This window comes from Anolis carolinensis, chromosome 1 (genome assembly GCF_035594765.1).
Source record: "Anolis carolinensis isolate JA03-04 chromosome 1, rAnoCar3.1.pri, whole genome shotgun sequence".
Lineage (NCBI taxonomy): Eukaryota > Metazoa > Chordata > Lepidosauria > Squamata > Dactyloidae > Anolis > Anolis carolinensis.
Window position 1 is genome coordinate 89,954,737 of NC_085841.1, and position 22,222 is coordinate 89,976,958.

The 22,222-nt window shown below is 39.3% G+C and overlaps 1 protein-coding gene across 1 annotated transcript; it reads right to left on the reverse strand.

Annotated features, from left to right (window-relative positions):
- Positions 1-2,834: 2,834 nt before the first annotated feature.
- On the reverse strand, positions 2,835-20,638 carry c1h6orf58 (chromosome 1 C6orf58 homolog). The gene is made up of 6 exons (XM_016996731.2): positions 19,594-20,638; positions 16,170-16,256; positions 10,871-11,055; positions 8,227-8,357; positions 6,203-6,441; positions 2,835-3,624 (listed from the first exon to the last, which is right to left on the reverse strand). Exons 1-6 carry the CDS (start codon positions 19,946-19,948, stop codon positions 3,536-3,538), a joined length of 1,086 nt encoding a protein of 361 aa, XP_016852220.1. The 5' UTR covers positions 19,949-20,638; the 3' UTR covers positions 2,835-3,535.
- Between the last annotated feature and the right edge of the window lie 1,584 nt (positions 20,639-22,222).

Here is a 22,222-nt window from a genome sequence, read left to right on the forward strand (position 1 = left end):
AAGCTTCCAGAAGGGCCGCATCCAGCCCCCCCCCCCCCCCCCCCCGCTGTCCTTAGTTTGCCCATGCTTGGCATAGATGAAACCTTGGAGGCCTCTCCTTCATAGAGTCACTGTAAATTGATGACTATTTGAACAACATCCATAATAACAATGCCTTGATGCTTCTTAAATACAATATACAGTAATTTAAAATGGGAATCATTCCAGAAACAATTCCCCAGAGACCTAACCAGCAGAGCTACCAATCATGTCTGGAAGACTGTACTTTGCCCACCTCCCAATTCTAGGACTCAGCATAACTTAATCCATCTTTTCTGAGGCATAAGGAAATTGATAGGTGTTTGCAACATCATTCATTTTGCTCACTGTTATGACTTAGGCCCCTTCTACACAGCTGAATAAAATCAAGATTATCTGCTTTGAACTCAATTATATGGCAGTGTAGACTCAGATAATCCAGTTCAAAGCAGATAATGTAGATTATCTGCATTGATATTCTGGATTATATGGCAGTGTAGAAGGGCCCTTAGAGATGCTCTCTCATCCGATTATATTTTGTTCTGCTTCAAGATACAAGCATCTAAGGGTCCTTCCAGACAGGCCCAAAACACAGGACCTGCCTCGCGTTTACTGGAGGCGTCCAAATGATGTCTCCTTGTAAAAGCAAATTAATGTGGAGTAAATCAAGCTTTTTCTGGTTTACTCCGCATTAATTAAATACCTTGTTAGATCCAGGCCTTACTGAAAGGCCTGAGCCTAATGAGATATTGGACCTGTGGGGAGTGACTACCGGGATAGCTTCCACAGTCCTGGGGATCAGTTCCCACAACCATCCCACTTCTTTGAGGTCCAGAAAGCCCAGAGAAGCAGGGCCACCACTGCCTTAGAGAAAAGAAGTGCAATTAAACCAGGGTTTGTTAACAATCTCATCTGAAGCTATTTTCTGAGTACTGCTGATCTGGACCACAAGATGGTGCTCTGTGACACATTTTACAGCTGCTTTGTTTTATCTTTTGAGGACAATCATCCATGATTTTGTGCAAGGGAAAATTTGCTTCTTTTTTTAGTTTAATAGGCATATTTTTGTAAACTGCTTCCATGCAATTATTTCTCTTCAGAGATGAAAGCAACTGTATTGATACCTTTTTTTATCTAGAAAGCTTTATACAGATAACAAATAACTCCTTATGCTCTTTTTAGTTTCAAGAGTTTTGAGGAGATTTCGAAGCATCTCGCCCACCCATTCATACACCATGGGGAGCTTTTATAAGTTTCCTTTATTGAAAAAGAAGGATATTACCGCATGCTTTCCACCATCTTATGCCATTCCTGTGATATGAGATAGCAGAAACTTATCATCGTGGTCCAGGACAACTTCACGCAGCCAATTGAGTTGAATGTTTATTGCACCATAGCTGTGCAAAATGGCATTTCCGGATGATTGATGAAACTCCTTCCTCCTGATATGCCTCTTCCGCTCCTCATTTAAAAACTACTATTTTTATAGGCAGTTCACAAATACGAAGTACCCGGTGGTTTAAAAAAATATATATACAGTAATGGGAGCTTGGCAGATGTAACAGCAAAAGTATGGTGTGATGGGGGGCTACTGATGGACTTTGCCCATTAATTGCCCCCGATGGCTTCTTCATGGAGAAATGTTATGCTAGCAATGGGTATAGCACAACGTCACGCAAGTCCTGCTACTGTACGAGTTCGCCACTTCCATACATAAAAGTCTGAAGTGGTAATCAGACTGAAGTTGAGACCAAGATAGGAGTGATATGTTGAACTTGTAGTTTAGAGGGGGGGAGCCTTTAAAATGCTCAGCCAGAGAGGTCCTGGGCCTCACTCAACTACAAATCTGCAGGAGGCAGCAACTGGATTTAAAGTGGATCCATGCTCTAATGAAGTTGTTCTCAACCTGTAGGTCTCCTGGTGTTTTGGCCTACAACTCCCAGAAATCACAACCAGTTTACCACCTGTTAGGATTTCTGGGAGTTGAAGGCCAAAATATCTGGGGACCCATAGGTTGAGAACCACTGCTCTAGTATGATGTGGCAGTAGGAATCGAGGAGACTATGGTTGAATATGGAAACTCACTAGGTGAATTACATTCTCTCAGTTTCAGAGGAAGTCAGGGGCGAATCCCTTCTGAACAAATCTTGCCAGGAAAACCCTCTGATTTGCCTTAGGATGGCCAAAAATCACTAACAATTTGGAGGCACACAACAACAAAGGTCAACTTTTTTTGAACATGACTAGATCTTCAAAGAAAAATGTACTTCAAATTGAATAAAATTTTTCTGTGCCAAAGCCTCACAAGAAATTAGATGTTTCTAACTGGAAGGGAGATTCATTAATGCTAGTGTCCCTCCCCTCCCCCCTCTTCTTCAACTGACATAGGTAATTATATTTTTGTTGGTTTTGGTGGCACTGAAATTGGGGTGCATCTTACAATGGATGGTGTCTTACTATTGAAGAAATGTGCTATATCAGGAAAGAAAGCCTTCTGATCTGATTTCTAACCAGTATCAGAAGCATATGAAATCTTCATTATTTTCAGCTCCAGGTACTGAATTTCCCGTGAAGATCATGCATGTATTTAATTAGGAATGCAGCTATAGGACTTATAGCTGTATTCCTAATTAAGGGCTTGAAGCTAAATGCAACATGTTAAGTAAATGTCCACTCAGGTTCCGATTTTTTGGCCTATTCCAATGACAGTTACAGTAAATGAGAATTAAATTCCTAGGTACCTGATCCCAAGAAGGTTTTTCATTCAAAAGATGATAATACATAATTCTGCATTGCTGTACGGAATAAACCAATGATAGTTTTATTTCATTCTTCTTTATTCATTTTATCTTATTTTACAAAGCCAAACAGTGCTTTATATGTAACCATATTCATGTTTATTCAAAACGTAAGTCTCATTGAGTATTTGAATCCTTAAAGATACAGTAAATCAGACATCATTTGATTTACTTCTTAGGGTGCACCCTTCAGAATTAATGCAGTTTGACACCGTTGTAATGGCCATGACTCAATGCTGTAAAATCATGGGAATTGTAGTTTACTGAGGTACCAGAATTCTTTGACAGAGAAAGCTAAAGACCTTGTAAAACCAGAACTCCCATGATTCCATAATACTTAGTCATGACAGTTAAAGTGATGCCAAGTTGCATTAACTCTACAGTGTAGACACAGCCCTAGTAAAATAAAGCACTATCCTATGGCCTTGGGTTATAAAGTAATTTTGTCTCTCCTTCCATCAAGCCCCATCTACACTACCATATAATCCAATTTCTGAATGCAGATTATCATCTTTGAACTGGATTATAGGCCGTGTAGACTCATATAATTCAGTTCAAAGCAGATAAACTGGATTCAGAAACTGGATTATATGACAGTGTAGATACAACCTGAGTTGACTGACAGAATTCCGTTATTTAACCAGGAAGTAAACCAGGCAGTCTTGACAGCCTCAGAAATGATTTTGCAGGGCCACTGTCTTGATCTTCCCATGTGTGTGCTAAACCATACTTTCAATGAAGCTGCGGCCAAGTTTTCTTCCTTCTTCTGTTGACATGGCAATTTTCCATAGTGATAACAAAAGTCCTCCTAATTAAAAAAGAATGAATGAAAAGCAATTTATTTATTTCATATTTTAAAAAATTTTTCAACTCAGTGAAAGCTCAGTATATTGAATCATAGCCACGATCCCAGATGTGGAAACATATAGTAAAGTTTCATTCAGGCACTTCTCCCCTCATTGCAGGACCCACCTTTGTCCTCTACAGTTAGTGCCTTGTGTAGAGTAGGACATCAGAGAAATGTCTGTCTATAAATATCTATATAACCAGCCACAAGACAACATTATCTTTTCGAACCTTCTTACGTCCTCCAATACATCCCCGAGGAAGATGTGTCTGTGCTTCATTTTGATCAAGAATTGCCATGTAGTTTGATTTTTTTTAAAAAAGTCCAGTAGCAAGTACAAGGACCTAAGTTCTAAGTCACAGTAGGGCTCCAAAAATGAAAGGTGCTGATAGTGACATTGAAAATCTTTTAAAAACTTTGGGATGTTGATACCCAAAAGAGTATCTGTCCACATATATGCCTGCCTGAGCTTTAAGGTCTGTGGGAGAGATCCTCCTCTGTGGCCCCTCAGTGCTTGCAATAACTGTGGGAAAAATGGAAGAGGGACTTTTTTGGTGTGACATCCCGTAAGGAAATATTCCTCCTTAAAGGCCTGATGGGCATCACTAGGCTTGTTTTCTGATATCAAGAGAAAACAGTGTGGGGGGAAGGTAGGATATAATTAATTGATTAATTGTACAAATAATTACTACAAATAAAAGTTTTGGGGGCTTGACTAATGTATTCCAATGGTTTTTTCACCTGCCACATCTGAAGATTTAGCTTTAGTGGGTTAGATGTAGATTTAATTAATATGGTCTTACAGTATAATTCTATTGTCAACTTTCACCAGACGTTAAACATAGAGGTATGCTGGAGGACCCAGTGATTGTGAGAGAGCTGTTCTCTCTGGTAAAAAACAAATCTACCATTTTTTCATTCATGTTTTTGCACTTTCATGGGGATCACTAACAAATATAGAAGGCTGATTTAAATTATTCAAATGGATTTTGTTGTATGACCCCCTGAGCTCCTCAGATATATGGCAGGATACAAGTTTTTAAATAAAATAAGCAAAATATAAATAAACAAAGCTCTGTTAACCCCCCTGCCACTGCTGCTGTAGCCAATTGGACTTTAACATTTCATTTGTACATGTACATGAACGGTGTGATATTTTGTTAGGTCCTGAGTATTACTTCTTTGTCCTTATTAAAGAAATGAATCCCTGAACAAGTAAAATTGCCCTTAGAATAATAGAATAATAGAGTTGGAAGAGACCTCCTGGGCCATCTAGTCCAACCCCCTGCCATGCAGGGAAAGCACAACCAGAGTACCCCTGACAGGGGGCCATCCAGCCTCTGTTTAAAAGCTTCCAAGGAAGGAGCTTCCAGCATATTCCAGCACAGAGAGTTCCACTGCTGGACAGCTCTCACAGTCAGGAAGTTCTTCCTAATGTTCAGGTGGAATCTCCTTCCCTGCAATTTGAAACCATTGCTCCGAGTCCTAGTTTTCAGAGCAGCAGAAAACAAGCCTGCTCCCTCTTCCTTATGACATCCTTTCACATATTTATATATAGCCATCATGTTTCCTCTCAACCTTCTCTTCTGCAGGCTAAACATACTCAGCTCTTTAAGCTGCTCCTCATAGTGCATAGTCTCCAGACCCCTGAGCATTTTCTTAGCCCTCCTCTGGACACTTTCCAGCTTGTCAATATCTCTTTTAAATTGTGGTGCCCAGAATTGGATATAGTATTCCAGGTGAGGTCAAACCAAAGCCAAATAGAGAGTCATAATTATCTCCCTCGATCTAGACACTATACTCCTTTTGATACAGCCAAAAATCCCATTGGTTTATCTAGCTGTCACATTACAAAAACACATTTTGTTAGTTTTGGCCCAGCTTTCTAATCTGTTAAGGTCATTTTGAATTCTGATCCTGTCCTCTTGAGTATTAGCTATCCCTCCTAATTTGGTATCACCTACAAATTTGATAAGCATGCCCTCTAAACTTTCATCTAAGTCATTAATAAGATGTTGAACAGTCATGGGCCCAGGACTGAACCCTGTGGCACTCCTCAAGTCACTTCTTTTTAGGATGAAGTAGAACCATTGGTGAGCACCCTTTGGTTTCGGTCACTTAACCAATAACAGATCCACCTAATAGTAGCATTGCCTAGCCCACATTTAACTAGTTTGCTTGCAAGAAGGTCATGGGGGACTCTGTGGAATGCCTTACTGAAATCAAGATATACTACATCCACAGCATTTCCTGCATCTACCAAACTTGTAACTCTATTTAAAAAAAAGATAGGATTAGTCTGGCATGACTTGTTTTTGAGAAATCCATGTTGACTTTTAGTAATCACAGATTCTTTTCTAAGTGATTACAGATTGCCTCCTTAATGATCTGCTCCAGAATCTTCCCTGGTATTAAGGTCAGGCTGACTGGACGGCAATTGTTTGACAGAGAATAACAAAAAAAATTGGTCAGTCTATTCATGTCACACCTGTACATTAATGATTAAATATGGACTATTTGCTAGTCTAAACATTCCTACCCATTCCTGTATTGGATCTCCGAATATTTTCAAGAGAAACCAAGACTTTGTTCTGTACAGGTGTGAAGTCTGCAATAAGAGGTGCTCTGTCTCCTTCCCAAAGCATTCGAGATGGTAGTCCAGTCTGGAAGTGGTTTGTCGTGTTCTGGTCTGTAGGAAAATGTGTGGCAGCAATGAATTCAACTGCAGATGCCCAGTCCTCACCAAAGCTCATTTCAGGATCACTGAGAAAAGGTAATCTAAAATTGAGGAAACATACTAGATCAGTCTTCATGTACTATACATTCTGCTACCAACAGGAGTAATGCTTTCTGATCTAATGGAACTGTGGAAGATAGATTCATAGAGAGATCTTCAATCTCACCTGACTGATAGCTGCATCTTTCCTATGCAATGCATTGCACTGCTGGAAGCCTGTTGTATCCTTTACAAATGTGTGATTTTTTCTGCTGCAAAACCAGTAGGTACCTTTCTAAGATCTGTCTGATCTAAAGGATGATCTTACTGGTGATAAAGGATAAAGGGATTCAGTACATCCAAATTACCCCAATTGATAGGGATCTAGAATCTTTCTCCAGTCAATGCTGCCACCAGACGACAGTCACCATAAAATCTGGAACGAAATTCTAAAGAGATATTTCCCCGCATCCCCTCTCCATGCAACATCTGAGTATGACTTCAAGCAAAAAAAAAAAAATCAGAAAAGAGATAACAAAGCAATTATTACTGTGCTGAATCAAGCTTTTTTCCCCTTCCCTAACTTCTGTGTAAGGCTGCTTTTGAAATCTGTTTTGGAAACTGGCAGGCATAAAGTGTTGTCAAGAACATATCACTCCCCTGTTGAAAACAGCTTCGCCAGATACTGGTTCATTTCTGGCCATAATTCAAAAGACAGGTCGAAAGCTTACATCGTAAGCTACTTTGTGTCATTTTGAGGGGAAAGTAGGAAATAATTAATCAAATAAAAATTAAAAATTCTTTGAACTGGAGAGGTTTACAGAATATTGTTCCTTTTGGTGACAAATGCCACACTAACTACAGAATAAGAGGAATGAAGAAAAATTAAAGCAGCGAACAAGTATAGAGTGCATTTCTAAATATAATTAGGAGACTAAATAATGATCCTCTTATTAAAACTGAAATCATTAAGATGCAAAAGCTATGCACACAGAGCATTTGTATATGTGATCAGATCTGGTATAGCTTATATTCACTCTTATAAATGAATACAATTAGCCCTCTGTCCACACATTCTGCAACACAGATTCAGTCAACTATGGTTTAATTTTTTAAAAAAACATCCAAAAGGTATTCTTGATTTTGATTTTGATGTGCACTGAATGCTGCACTGATGTGTAGCTTCTCACCAATTCACAGATCCTCAATCTCAATCCGGCACTCATTTGAGCTGTTTGCCATTTTATATGAGGATGTTATTTTAATTACTGCATTGTATATAATGGGATTTGAGCATCCATGGATTGTGCTATCAAAGGGAATAGCTAGAGGCCAAGATCCTACATCATGTTTGCATGGCATACATTTGCATACATGTAGTTCAGCAATGGTAGTGCTACTCACCCTTGTTCTAAATGCTAATATTATGCAACCAATTTCATACCTGACAGTGTTTGTCTTATTGTCTCATTATGTAAAAAGAAAATGAGCAATGGTGCAGTAAAAGCACTAAAAATAATTATGCATATCTGAGAATGTTCAGATGCATGTGCAACAGTTGTATTGTGTAATTGCATTTGTACAACCAGAAATTGAATATGGACATTGTACAACCATCCATCACCAGCCACACACATAAGGGAACGTACATGTGCATATGACACCAAGAGGAATCAGGTCTGAAAAACCAAAACAGGCAGGAGACTGTCACCACTGCTCCCCTCCAACATCTGTTGCCTGAGGACAGGGCTAGCCCTATATGTGATGTGACTGCTTAAGAATGGATTCTCAAATCAATATTTGATTCATGAATACATTATTCTATGAATCTATGAGTTTTACCTTACCGTTTTTGAAACTTTAGCTGTGCAAAAGCAATGGAGAGGACATGAGCTTTCCACATATATTTTAGTGCTTCATCTTGTGAGAAGGCATTACTTGCAGCTATTTCCATGTTCGGTGCAGTGGATAAAAGATACTAGAAGTAGAAACACACGTACCTGTCAAGATGCTAAATTAACCATTTCCCACTAAGACACAAGCCTCTCCCGATCATCTACTGTATTTGTCTAGCTTTCTCAATCTAATAAGCTTTATAAAGTTATTCTGCGTATCATGCCTACCCAGACACAAGCTAAACTAACGTCAATGAGGTTATGCATGAACACCTGTATAAGGGAATTTTGATCTACTTAGATGACATCCTTATCTTTTGTGAGACAATGGCAGAACATGAAGCTCTATTCAAACAGGTCTTAACCAAATATGAAAAGCCCAACTACAGTAAAGTCTTGCTTATCCAACATAAACGGGCCAGCAGAACGTTGGATAAGCGAAAAGGGATTAAGGAAAAGCCTATTAAATGTCAAATTGTGTTATGATTTTACAAATCAAGTACCAAAACATGTTTTACAACAAATCAACTGAAAAAGCAGTTCAGTACACGGTAACATTGTGTAGCAATTACTGTATTTATGAATTTAGCACCAAAGTATCACAATATATTGAAAACATTGACTACAAAACATTGACTACTAAAAGGCAGACTGCATTGGATAATCCAGAATGTTGGATAAGCAAAGGTTGGATAAGTGAGACTCTACTGTATATGCAAAACTTTAAAAGTGTGAATTCCACAAAACTAGTTAAATTACTTAAGATTCCAGATCTCCCAAAAGAGGATAAGCATGGACCCAAGTAAAATTCAAGATCTGCTGCAATGGGAAACTCCAAAAATCAGGAAACAACTTCAGAGTTTCCTGGGGTTCTTCTATACTTCTATAGAACTTCTATAGAAACTTCATAAAAAACGTTGTCACGATTGCTTTACATTGACCGACCTTTTGAGAACCACAGGGCAGGGGGAGACCAGCTGAGTGAAAAATCTGGGGGCAAAATTAAACTGCCAACAGGCTTTTGAAAAACTTAAGTTTCTGTTAATCGAACACCCAGTCTTGACTCACCCTGATCTAGATAAGCCTTTTGTGCTCCATGTTGATGCCTCAGATGTGACTTTTGGTGGCATTTTATTTTAGAAAACCTCAGAAGAAACATTCATTCTATGTGCCTATTTATCAAAAAAAAAATCTCACCCACTGAGCAATGGTGGCCTGTTTGGGAGAAGGAAGCTTTTGCTGTAAAAGGAGCACTGCTAGCTTGGCATCATTTTCTAGAGGGAGCAAAACACCCCTCTGATGTCTGGTTAAACCATAAAAACTTGCAGGTGCTACAAAGCCCACAATGGCTAAATGCCAAACGGGTGCATTGGGCTGGATTTTTCAGTCATTTAATTTTACCTTGAGATAGTTCCCTGGGGGAAAGAAACTCATGGCAGATACATTGTCTCACATGTTAGGTTACAGACTCTGGCCAAAGCCCAACTAGCCCTGAATTTTCCTCCAAATTGCAACAAGAGTTAGAAAAGGAATGCAATAGAGATCCCTGGCTGCAAAGCCACTTGATAGAAGCTGAGAAAAAGGAAGGGTTCTGGTTTTACCATGGCAAATGATACATGCCAGCATTAGTGTAAGCTACAATATTGACCACAAATTGGCCAGGCATTCTGGCTACACTAAGACCCCTCATTTACTCAATTGCCAACTCTGGTGGCCTGGGATAATAAAGGATGTGAAAACTTACCTAGCTGAGTGCCACATTTGTGCAGACAATGGGGAAGCCCCAAGGGTAGGTGCAGACTGTAACTACTACGGATAGTAGTGGAGGCAAATAGCAATGGACTTTGTTGTAGTACTGCGAGACAGCAAAGGACACACAGCCATATGGACTGTAATAAACCTATTTTTCAAGCAGGCTCATTTTGTCCCATTGAAGCAAATTCCCACTGCCCCGCAATTAGCCAAGCTCTTCATACAACATGTGGACTAATTACATGGTAGCCCTGAATGCATCATATCGGATAGAGGTCCTCAAGTTACAGCTATGTATTGGACGGCCTTCCTAAAATAAAATAAGATCGCAGCAAGCACTAAGTGTAGTTTTTCACCCACAAACAAACATAGTGACCAAGAGAGTGCAGAGAACTTTGCAACAATTTTTAAGATGTTACATAAATTTCCAGCAGGATAATTGGACTGATTTTCTGCCTTTTGTTAAATTTGCTTATAATAATGCTGTGCATTTCAGCACTGCTGTCACTTTGTTCAAAGCCGTGCATGGCCAAGACTTTGTTCCTTTCCCTGAATTACCGGGACAGCCTCTCTGGGGTGTATCCTCTTCTGGGTGGTGTGTGTGTGTGTGTGGGGGGGGGGGGGAGTTGCCAGTGTTTGGGCAGTAAGAGATTTTCAGACCGAAGGAGGGAAAGGATAAAAGGTGCTTGAATGTGACGGACCACTTAAATATGACCTAATAGATGAGGGATGCTCATTCTGTAATAATCTGTAATAAGTATGCTGCCTCTGACATGGAAGGTTGTATACAGTCCTCATGATAGCCTTCAAGAATTTTAAAAAACAACTACAAGAACAACAGTACCTGGAAGAAATTCCTCCAGCCAGCCATGACTGCTGGTACTTGAGTATTGCATTCAGTGACAGAGTGACAGAAGTCAGCTTTCTTCTCCTCTGGTGGTAGCATTTTTATCTCATATGGCAGCTCTCCAAAGAAGCCACTCTCCACAGCCCCCAGAAATGGAATTACAGATAAGTAGTAATTCATACCTTGAGTAGGAAAAAGTAAAAAGCTCAGTTTAGCTGTAAGCACATTGCCAAATAGAAAAGGCGCTTCTGAAAATAAATTTACGTGCAGCCTGATTTTATGTCTTCTTTAGCACAACTAAATCCTTCTTGGTTCAATTGATATTGCTCTAAAATACATGGCTATGGAATGCAACCATAAGTCTTTCTTTTACTGCCAGGACCCCAGATTCACATCACAGATCATTTTTATGGATTATAGCAGACTAGATAATTAAAATATTATAAAACTTAATGCATCCTCCTAAAAGAAGCAAACACACGTAAACTTTATCAGCATAACAACAGAATGGATATTTTTCAATTTCATTTGATAAAATGTGACAAGATTGTTGATATTTAGTCATGGTCACAAATGGTGTATATAAATATTTTCATGTCTTGTATGGTGGAGAGGAAGAGGCTTTTTGCAGTGGGTCACCCTCTTCCTGTATGGGGGGAAGGTAATTCGAACCCACTGCCTCCCCCCAGGTAAGCACTGCCACCAATTTATAATGGGGACCCTTTTTATTTATTTATTTATTTATTTACAGCATTTATATTCCGCCCTTCTTATATATTTGTAATTATATATAGAGAGAGGTATCAATGTTCGTTCTTTTACCTCAGATGTACTTTTCTAGATTTATTAGGTGTTTTACGGCACTGAGGAAAGATACACTCAGGTAGTATTTTTGAGGAAAATAAAATATTATATTTATTAGTTTGACCAGGAATGCATAGTGGTTACAGTCAAGTACTTAAGCATAGTGGTTTCACAATCAATCAGGCTCTTGGCTTAGTTAGAACAGTTCCAAAACTTTAAATGCTGAGGTAACTTCACTATGTTAAATAATTCAACAAAAAGGACTCTTCAGATTTCCTTAAATCTCTTTCTCTGTTTAGAGAATCACCACCTAGTTCTCTTTGTCTCAAGACAGTTCTCAAAACTATGATCTCAACTCAAATTACAGTTCCCAAAAATATGTCCACTCCTTTCTCCAACCTCCAAACTCCACACACTCTAGAACTCTAACTTCCAAAACTCCAACTCCCCAACTGTCCCTTTCGCTCCTAGCTGTAACTGTCACTTTGGCTCCACCCACATTCTGTTACTGGGCAAACACTTCATTTACATCCACCAATCAGATTGCCCTCCCTGAATTGGCTGCTGGATCGCCTCTCCCCTCTGGCCTCAGCCATGCCTTTGGAAAAATGGCTGCCTCTACACGCCAGCCCTACAGGGTAGGCTAATCTGTTACACAAGTGTGCGCTTTCCACCTACGTAACCGTGAAGCCAACAGGAAACTGAAAGTTACTTGGGAAGGCCAAGAGCTCGAACATTGTTTCCATCCTAAATATCTTGGTGTCACCTTAGATCGAACATTAACATATAGGAAACACTGCATGAACACCAAGCACAAAGTAGCTGCACGCAATAACATCCTGCGGAAACTGACTGGCAGCTCATGGGGAGCAGACCCACAAGTAATAAGAACATCAGCCCTGGCCTTGTCTTTCTCAACTGCTGAGTACGCCTGTCCTGTCTGGCACAAGTCTGCCCATGCAAAGCAGGTGGACATAGCACTGAACGAAACATACACGGGATGGCTTAAACCTACACCTGTTGATAAACTCTACAAGTTAGCTGGCATTGCCCCTCCTGATGTGCGACGGGAAGTTGCTGCTAACGGTGAGAGAAATAAGGTTGAACACTGTGAAAGCCACCCACTGCATGACTATCAGCCTCCTCCCACCAGACTCAAATCAAGGAAGGGCTTCATGAGAACCATCACTCCTCTTGATGTTCCTCCAGCAACAGCAAGGGTGTCCCTCTGGGCAGCTAAACCTGGCAATTCTAACTGGATGGCCCCCCATGAGGGTCTTCCTCCAGGGGCAAACCAAGAATGGGCAACTAGGAAGTCCCTGAACAGACTCAGAAGTGGAGTGGGCAGATCAAAAGACAACTTGGCAAAGTGGCACTACCTGGAGGAATCCTCCACCTTGTGTGACTGTGGAGTAGAACAAACAACTCCGCATATGTATGCTTGCCCACAATGTCCTGCCTCATGCACGGAGGAGGAGTTGTTTAAAGCTATGGACAATGCGGTTGCTGTTGCCCGTTTTTGGTCTAAAACTATTTAGTTGCTTGTGATTTCCTTTTTTTCCCCATCATTTTAAAATGTATTTGTTATGCAATGCTTTTGACACGAAATAAATAAATAAATCTGTTACATCTTGTTTTAGAAATACAGGAGAGTCTCACTTATCCAACATTCTGGATTATCCAACGCATTTTTGTAGTCAATGTTTTCAATGCACTGTGATATTTTGGGGCTAAATTCGTAAATACGGTAATTACTACATAGCATTAATGTGTAATGAACTACTTTTCCTGTCAAATTTGTTGTATAACATGATGTTTTGATGCTTAATTTGTAAAATCATAACCTATTTTGATGTTTAATAGGCTTTTTCTTAATCTCTCCTTATTATCCAACATATTCGTTTATCCAACGTTCTGCCGGCCCTGACTGCCTGGCTGAAGCAAAGCCCAGCTGAAACACCTGCTGCCTCCAGAGGCTGGGGCATAAAAGGGGCCCAGTCACCCAGCACCATCCAAGGGAGCCAAAGAAGATCTTAAGATCATGACGGGGGGGGGGGGGGGGCGGGCTAGTAGGGTGTATCTAGATACTGTTTTGTGTTTTGTGTTTTAATATCTTAATGTTAATGGTTTTTAATTGTATTTATATGTTGATTGTTTATATTGATTTTATGTTATGCTTTATTTCCTTTGTATAATGAGGCATTGAATTTTTGCATAAATTTATGTTGTACTCCACTCTGAGTCCCCTGCGGGGTGAGAAGTGCAGGATAGAAATGAAGTTAATACAATAAAAATAATATTATTGTGTGTATAGATTTTTTATTTTTTTTATTTTTTATTTTCCTTCTATTCTTTATTATTTACTCTTCCCCACTACTTTTGTTATACCTCTACCCTTTTCCACCACATACTTTACATTCTTTTTGGACTTTTATCTATTTTGGACCTATAAATATTTTAATCTGTGAAAATCAATAAAGATTATACTTAAAAAACTTTGGAACAACATCAGCAAGAAATATTCCTATAAAAGACTCAATCTAATAATTCCCAGGTATGACTGACAGCTGTGCTGTTCACCTACCACGCTCTATTGAAAGAGATGGGAGTGTCAGATCTGCTATGGAAAAGCAGGATTCTAGACACTTGCCTCCTTTTCTCTAGGGAAGAGAAAGGAGAGTGATTTTGGAGTCATGATACGTTTGCAGGGAATCAGTTTCCTGCTGTAGGCAAAACACAGATCTGATCCTTGGCATTGTTCTCAGGGAAAGAGGATACATTTTGGCATTTTGGAAGCTTTGGAAGTATTGGAAAAGTGGCATATTTGCAAGGAAGCAGTCTGGCCTTAGAGGTGTTCTTCTCCATGAGGGAGTAAGAAATTATGCTGCATGCATGAGGATTAATGAATGTGTATATGTAATGTCAATACAGTAAAAATATAATTCCCTGTGATGTCTCATGGGCCATGTAGTCCCGTTCCTAGTACTATTGTGGCAGACGAAGAGGAAAACTTGGGTTTCCCACCGATTCAGCCAGAATCGGAGCCCCTGCACCTGCAGGATGTTTGCCCTCAAGAAGTCAGCCAAACAAACCTTGGGCAGAATTCTCCCCCGTTCTCTCGTAAGGATAATTATAATAGAGATAGAGGCGCTAGGGAGGCGAATCGCCGAAGCACCAGAATCGCTGCCAGACAATTAGCTGATTAAGCCTGTTTCCCTTGGGAAATCTTAAGGAGTCATGCATCTGGACACAGTTTGGGTTTCACTTCTTGTTCCCCAGGGAAAATGTTCCTTGGCGGGAAAACAAGATTCTATATAGGTGTTTTACCGCAAGGAGATCCTTGCGGAGTCAATTCGTCAGCTTCAGGAGTGAGATCGTGTGTGGACTACGCTACTCCAGTTCCTTGTTTCCAGGACCAAGTTCCAAGCCTGTCTTGTTCCCCGGACCTCGCCACGGACCTTGTTCTAGTTCCAAGCCTGCCTTGTTCCCCGGACCTCGCCACGGACCTTGTTCTTGCTTCTTGCTTCTTGTTGCCTCGTATCAAGTCTTGTTTGCCAAGAATCTAGTTTGTTTTCCAGCCTTGTTGTCAAGCTCCATTGGACTAAAGGACCTTGTCATTTCCCCACACTTGCTCGGCAAGTGTGTGTTTCGGTTATTGGATTATAACTTTGGACTCTAATATCACATATTGGACATTGTTTTCCTGGACTATATTTGACCTTTCCTGAAAGGTCTACTTCTGAACTATATTCTTCACTTGTTTTTATTGACTTTATATATTCCTTTAATAAAGATATTAGATAGATTCTGGTCTCTGCGCATGGTTATTGGTGCTCTGCAGCCTGGGTCCTGACATTCCCCTTGTAACTATAGGTTGTTTGTGAATCCAATGTAGTTACAGAGAATCTGTATGTCTGTATCTCTAATGCCATTCTTTGTGTAAAAGTTCTGATACCCTTTCTCATAGTGGAAAATTGTAATAAAAAGAACCTCTGCTTTAAAGTTATTGAAAGTTTATTCATAACATTATTTAGGTGGGAAGAGCAGCTGGTGTGAGCTTATCCCCATCCTCTCCCTTTCCTCCCCTCTCCCCACAGGCCTAACCCCATGGTCATCTTTCCTCCTGTTGCCCCTGTGCCAAAGCAGACATCAGCAAAACACTGGCATTTGAAAAAAGAAAGCCACCAATGAGGGCCATCTGCAGCTGGGACAATAGTGTACAGGAATGGGGGCTTCAATCTGGTACAAGCACCTCACCTCTCCTCCTGCTTGTGCAGGGGAAGAGCCCAGCAGACTCATGATAGAGCTGCTCTGGGAGAAAGAAGGCAGCAAATCACTGGTGGTGAAGGAGGCCAATGACATCGACTCTAGTGACCCCACTGTTCCTCAGTTATGTCACAGTGCCTTGGTTTTGCAGATGTCTTAGTGGATGACAAATGCTAATGTGTTTCCAAAGCCATACAATAATTAATAAAGAAGAAGGAGTACTTACAAGCCCACCAGCTGTTTATGGATATGCACAACTCATCTCCATCCACATGACCACATGTTGTGGCATTCGAAGGATCTGCTAGTCTGCCTAGAAAAGAAAAGAAAAATGTATTGTATACAATTGCATTTGTATGAATGGTAAATGATGTTTACACTTGACCCAAGGTTTTGCTAAGGAAAGGAAAGGAAAGGAAAGGAGTATCTTAAAATCAATTCCCATTTTCCTTTCAGGCAAACCTGAAACACAAACTAATCAATTGCTCTTAGGAGTGGTTACAGTATATGTTATTTTTTAAGCCTGCGGACAGCATGGTTTTAATGCACACTTGACCATGAAACCCCAGACGTACTCTCTTGGCCTTAGGGGAAGGCAGGAGCAAACCTACTCAGAAGAAATCTTGCTGAGATGGAAGAATTGTCACAAATCAGAGTGGGCATGAAAGCACATGACAAACCACAACAACAAGCTATATCTTGAATCTCATGGCTTTGAAAAAGGCAGGAAATGAATCAGTTAATCATTCTTTGAAATCACATGGCATAAATATGTATTTATTTACTTATTTACAGCTCTTTTAACCCGCCTTTCTCAACCCTGGAGGGGACTCAAGGCGGCTTCACAACATAGGCGATGCCTTTAAAAACATAGCACAATAAAAATAACCGTACCATAAAACAAACATTAAAAACATAAATTACAAAGAACGAAAGAAAACTATCACAATACATTTTAAGAATTTAAAATCCTTATTATAAATTCACTAGCAGATAGGAAGGGGATGGAAAAGCTGACTTCCTTCACTTAATTTGATGCCCGGGTGGGGGACATAAATATTACTTATGCAGACATAAATAAGTATCATATCTAGGATTCCAGCCAACAACAACAACAATATAGACTCATTAATAAAAGCCACCAAATGCCTGTGATTAAGATTTGTTGGACTAAAACATGAGTGATATCTGTTGCACTATCTATATATAAAAAAATGTAATGTGCGTTTTACTATGGAGTAAACAACAAAACTACTGAACCAAATCACACCAAATTTGGCCTCAAAAGACATAGTCATCCAAAATATGCCTTTCAAACAAAAAAAAAACCCCTAGAAAAATAAAGTCCAAACTAGAGGACCAGGAAAAGCCATTTTTTTCCCCTAGCTGCCAGTTAGAAGGGTAGGTCCCGCCCACTTCGTCTCCTAGCAACCCACTCAGCCACAATGGAGCTCAGGGCTTCTTCACTCAAGCCTCTTCCACACTGCATATAACATACAGATTATCTGATTTGAACTGGATTACATGGCAGTGTAGACTCAAAGCCCTACCACACACTTACATAACCCAGAATGCCAAGGCAGGATAATCCACAGTATTTGCTCTGAACTGAATTATCTTGAGTCCACACTGCCATATAGGCCAGTTCAGTGTGGATGTTATACAGTTGTGTAGAATGAGCCTCATATAATCCAGTTCTAAGCAGATAATATAAGATTATAAATATAATATATAATAATTACTGTGGTATAATGATAAAGAACAATATAATCTCTAAAATCAGGACAGTAAATAAAGAGTAACACTCTGAAAACAGGGAAATTCCAAAAAGGAAACAACCATGGCCAGCTAATACCTCCCAACAAAGGATTCCCCCAGGCAGGAAGCAGCCAGGCTTTGAAGCCATAAGGCCATTAAATGCTAATCTAGGTGACTAATTGCAGCATTCATACTTGCTGCACGGAGACTATTAATTGCTATTCAACCTGCCCAACCAAGATTTCCCCTAGATAGAAAACCCTCAGGTTTTGAAGCCATGAGGCTACTCCATTCCATTCAACCTGCCGAAGGAAGGATGTCCCTATATAGAAAGTGGCCAGGCTTTGAAGCAGCAAGGCTATTCAGTGCAATTCAAATTGGCCAAAAGAAATTTCCCCAGAACTCAAGTACCCAGCCTTCCAAGCAGCAAGCCTATTCCATTGTATTCCAGCTCACCAAACAAGGATTCACATAAGAAGAATACGGCCAGGCTTTGAGGCTGCAAGGCTATTCACTGCTATTTCACCTGGTCAATACATGATTCCCATAAACCACAGCAACATGTGGCAGGGCACAGCTAGTCCAATATAAAATACATACAAAAAAACCCCAACCAGAGACAGCAATGCAATGTTGTATGTGAATTTGCAGAGAAAAAGGTGAAGTAGAAAGAATAAAGTAACACTCTACACATCTAAACACATACACACACTCACAAACCTCATTGTTCTTTCCCTCTGACCAGCTGCTTTCCATTTAAAAACAAAATATATCAGGGAGATTTCTTACACTTGTCTCAAGTGTTATGTTTAGTTAGACTGATGGTAGAATACTTTTCCTAGCCTAGATTTTTTTTTTCATATATCAGCAGCAGCTGCAAGTTTCTCAGTTGCTGATCTCATTTGCCAGTCAAGAGATTTGAGCCTTGGCTGATGAACTGTGTTTTTTCATTGTGTGAAAAATCAATATTTTCTCTTTGGAGAGCGGTGAAGGGACAGGTATTCCTCGGGGCAATTTGACATTTGAAAAATCTGTTTCAGTAAATACAGAATATCTGTGTAAAGGTTGCAAGCCATTGGGATCCAAATTAATTTCATCCACATCTTAATGTGTATAGTTTTAAATTGTCTCAAATTGTTTTAAACTGTTGGTTTGAATTTTTAAAATTATTTAACATAATGTTAGTCTGCTTAAATTATTGGCATTAGTTTAAACATGTTTAAGTGGGTCAATTAATTTTGTTATACACCATGCTGAGATATCACAATATTGAGAAGAATTTGTTCTGCTCTTTTACTAACATTTATCTTCTATCTTTTAATGGATTTGTTTTACTGTGTCCAACATTTTGTTCAACTGGATTTTTATATGAACCTTTTCTGTTCTCTCTATAAATGTTTTAATTATATTTATTTTAATTTTGTAAGCCCTCTTTGAATCTCATTATTAGGAGAAAAAAAAAAAGATGGAATATACAGCTGTTCCTCCATATCCACAGATTCTATATACACAATTCAGCCACCTACAGCTTGAAAATATTTCAAAATAAAATACTGAAAGCAAATCTTGACTTGCCATTTTATATAAGGGACATAATTTTACTATGCCATTGTATATAATGAAACATACCCATGAATGATCCTGGAATCAAAACCCAGATGATACCAAGAGACCATTGTAAATGAAATTATTATCAATAATAATAATAATGATCATCATAATCAATAAAATATAAAATTAAAACTAAAAATATTAATGGTTACTTAATGAGAGAAAACTGCATCCTCTTGTAGTTTGGATTAATCACTTCCCATTATTTTACTTCTTGTGACACATTAAAAATAATTAATTTGACAGGTCACATTTTAAAAACGCAGAAAAATTGTTTTTACCTGTTCTATATTGCCAACCATGCTGCAAGGGCAGTCCCCATAGGATATTGCCAACGTTGTTTGGTCCCAGACTTACAAAGTATTTAGCTGAGGAGGACAGCAAAATTTTATATAATCCTAATCTTTCTCTGTAATTCCAGGCATTGACAGCAAGGCTGTTGTCCTGTATGAAGTATTCTTCTAAATTCCCAGGTGCAGACTTCCATAGCGGAGGGAAGTCATCACTGTCCTCTTCATGTTCCTCAGTTTGCCTTTTTTCAACCACTAGACTAAAAGCAGTCATAGCAAGGAAAACATGGATGAGGAGCAGAGTATATCCCATGTTGGTCAGGAAGATGTTGCTTCTGGGCCTCATCAAGCATAGGAGCTGATTTTAAACAAGTACAGACCAATCAGAACATGACACATACATCGATACTTCCCTTTCATCATTTTTTTCCTTCTTGGAAAACAATAATAAATATGTGAATGGAAAGTATCTGATGTACGTGTCTCACATGCTGAGACAACTAAAATGCAAATATATTTGTGATTCTCCCTCTCTGTTTTACAAATGTTTTTCCCCAGAGCAATGACACTGTTTCACAACCATAATAGAAATGTACTTTATACAGTTGGCACAAAAATAATTAAGCTTCCAAGGGGACAGAGATTTTTGTTTTCTGCTTCCAAGTGAGCAATTGCTCTGCCTTGTTCCAAAAACGTATGGACACTTAATATGATGACATTTGTAAGTTTCCAAAGTTTGTTTCTCAGTACTTCTTCCATAATCTCCACCCCCATCTGAAAATTAGACAAGGAAAAGAAGACATAAGACATGGGGCATATTTGATAACACTATGTAACACAATTTTTGTTCTGAAGTTATAAATGTCATTTCCTAATTGGTTCTATCAGGAAAACATGGAAAAGGTTTATTGAACTGCAAAGCTTTGTTTTTGCGGTACATCCTGCAGCACATTGTGCTCTAGTTTTTCAATGAATATCTCATAAAGTCTCAGCCAATTTAACATATGGTAGTTTGTAGCAGCCACAAAAACAAAGTTTCTGGAGTATAACAACTACTTTCAAAGTAAGTGCCATACAATTAAACAAGAAATAACACTTTCAAACCAGGAATAGATTTTTTTTTCAAATGTTGTTACAAAGTGTAATATTTTGTCTTAAAAATGAAAGATCAGAAAGAATCCTAAAACAATAAAGGGAAAGAACACCATCAGTTTGTGAGAGATGAACACAGCCTGAAATAGTTGTACAGTACCTTTTGACAGGATCAACAGAATTCTTCTATCTGGAACTATCCCTTGTTGTTATTACCGTGTGGGGTCAAGTCATTTCCGACCAATGACAACCTAAAGGCAAATGTATCATGGTTTGTGTGTGTGTTAAATTAGTTTAGAAGAGGTTTGATGTGGCTTTCCTCTGAGGCTGAGGGAGTATGACTAAGCATTGAGTTAACCTTCTGAGATACCAGTAATTCCAGATTTCGGCAGCTTCTTTGATCTGTTGTGTGATTTCAGCTCTGCTAAATTTGTGAGTTTGGGGAACCTGGAGTGTTTCACCAATCCAAAAGGCCAAATCAGAAGATACAGACATACCTCACAACCTCTGAGGATGCCTGCCATAGATGTGGGCGAAACGTCAGGAGAGAATACTTCTGGAACATGGCCACACAGCCCAAAAGACATACAACAACCCAGAAGATACAGACAGTTAGAAGACAAAACCAGAGTTTTATTCTCAATGGGCAGAGAGGGTGTCAGTGGAGAAAGCATTCCAAAATAGGGACATGCCCCCAACTGTGAACACATAGGTTTATTTATAGTACACTTGATAGAAAGAAGTATCAGTACAGAACAATTGGAAATTGCCGTGCTGGTTTCCCATTAGTCCTGGAGGTTGCCGGCCAAGATCCACAGCCTCATTGTAGGAGACGCAAGTCTGCTTCTGCCTTTGAGCCAATCAGCGGTGAGGCAGGAAATTTAATAAACTGTCATTCATTGATTTGAAATCTTGTGTCTGTTGTGAGTCCTTTACAGAAACAGGATGTGTCTGGGTGGAATGAGGTTTGATGGGTGGTTGATGGGTCCAGATGGTCTAGACAAAGGACCAAATGTGATTAAGGTTCAGTTGTATACAATCGAGGATTCACAGATGGGTTCTAAATAGGTGTTATAAATGCAGGAATGTTCACAGGGCTAGCATAGATCATATCCTGCCAGAGAGATAAAGGAAATTGGATTATGGTGATTTTCTCTAGGTAAAGATTAAGCAAGGGCGAGGTGAGTTCACATTCTGGGGAATTTCCTGCCAATTAGAAATGACCATGTGGCTGGCTATATTTTCCACTGGAGCCATGTCTCTCATAATACATGTATTTTATATAATTCATATTGTTGTGGGGAGGGGGTGATTTCTTGATAACACATCTAACTTTTTGTTTACTTTTTAATTTTTATTTTCTAAATAAGAACTTGGGTCTTTTATCAAGCCACACCCACACCCCTTATCTTCTTTTCTCAGCTTTGAACTGAGTATCTTTTCAGCTTTTGAGGTGTCAGGCAGTTGCCTCATTTTTCCCTAATGGGAAAGCTGGCCCTCTGCTACACTGAGAAACACTCTCTGTTTT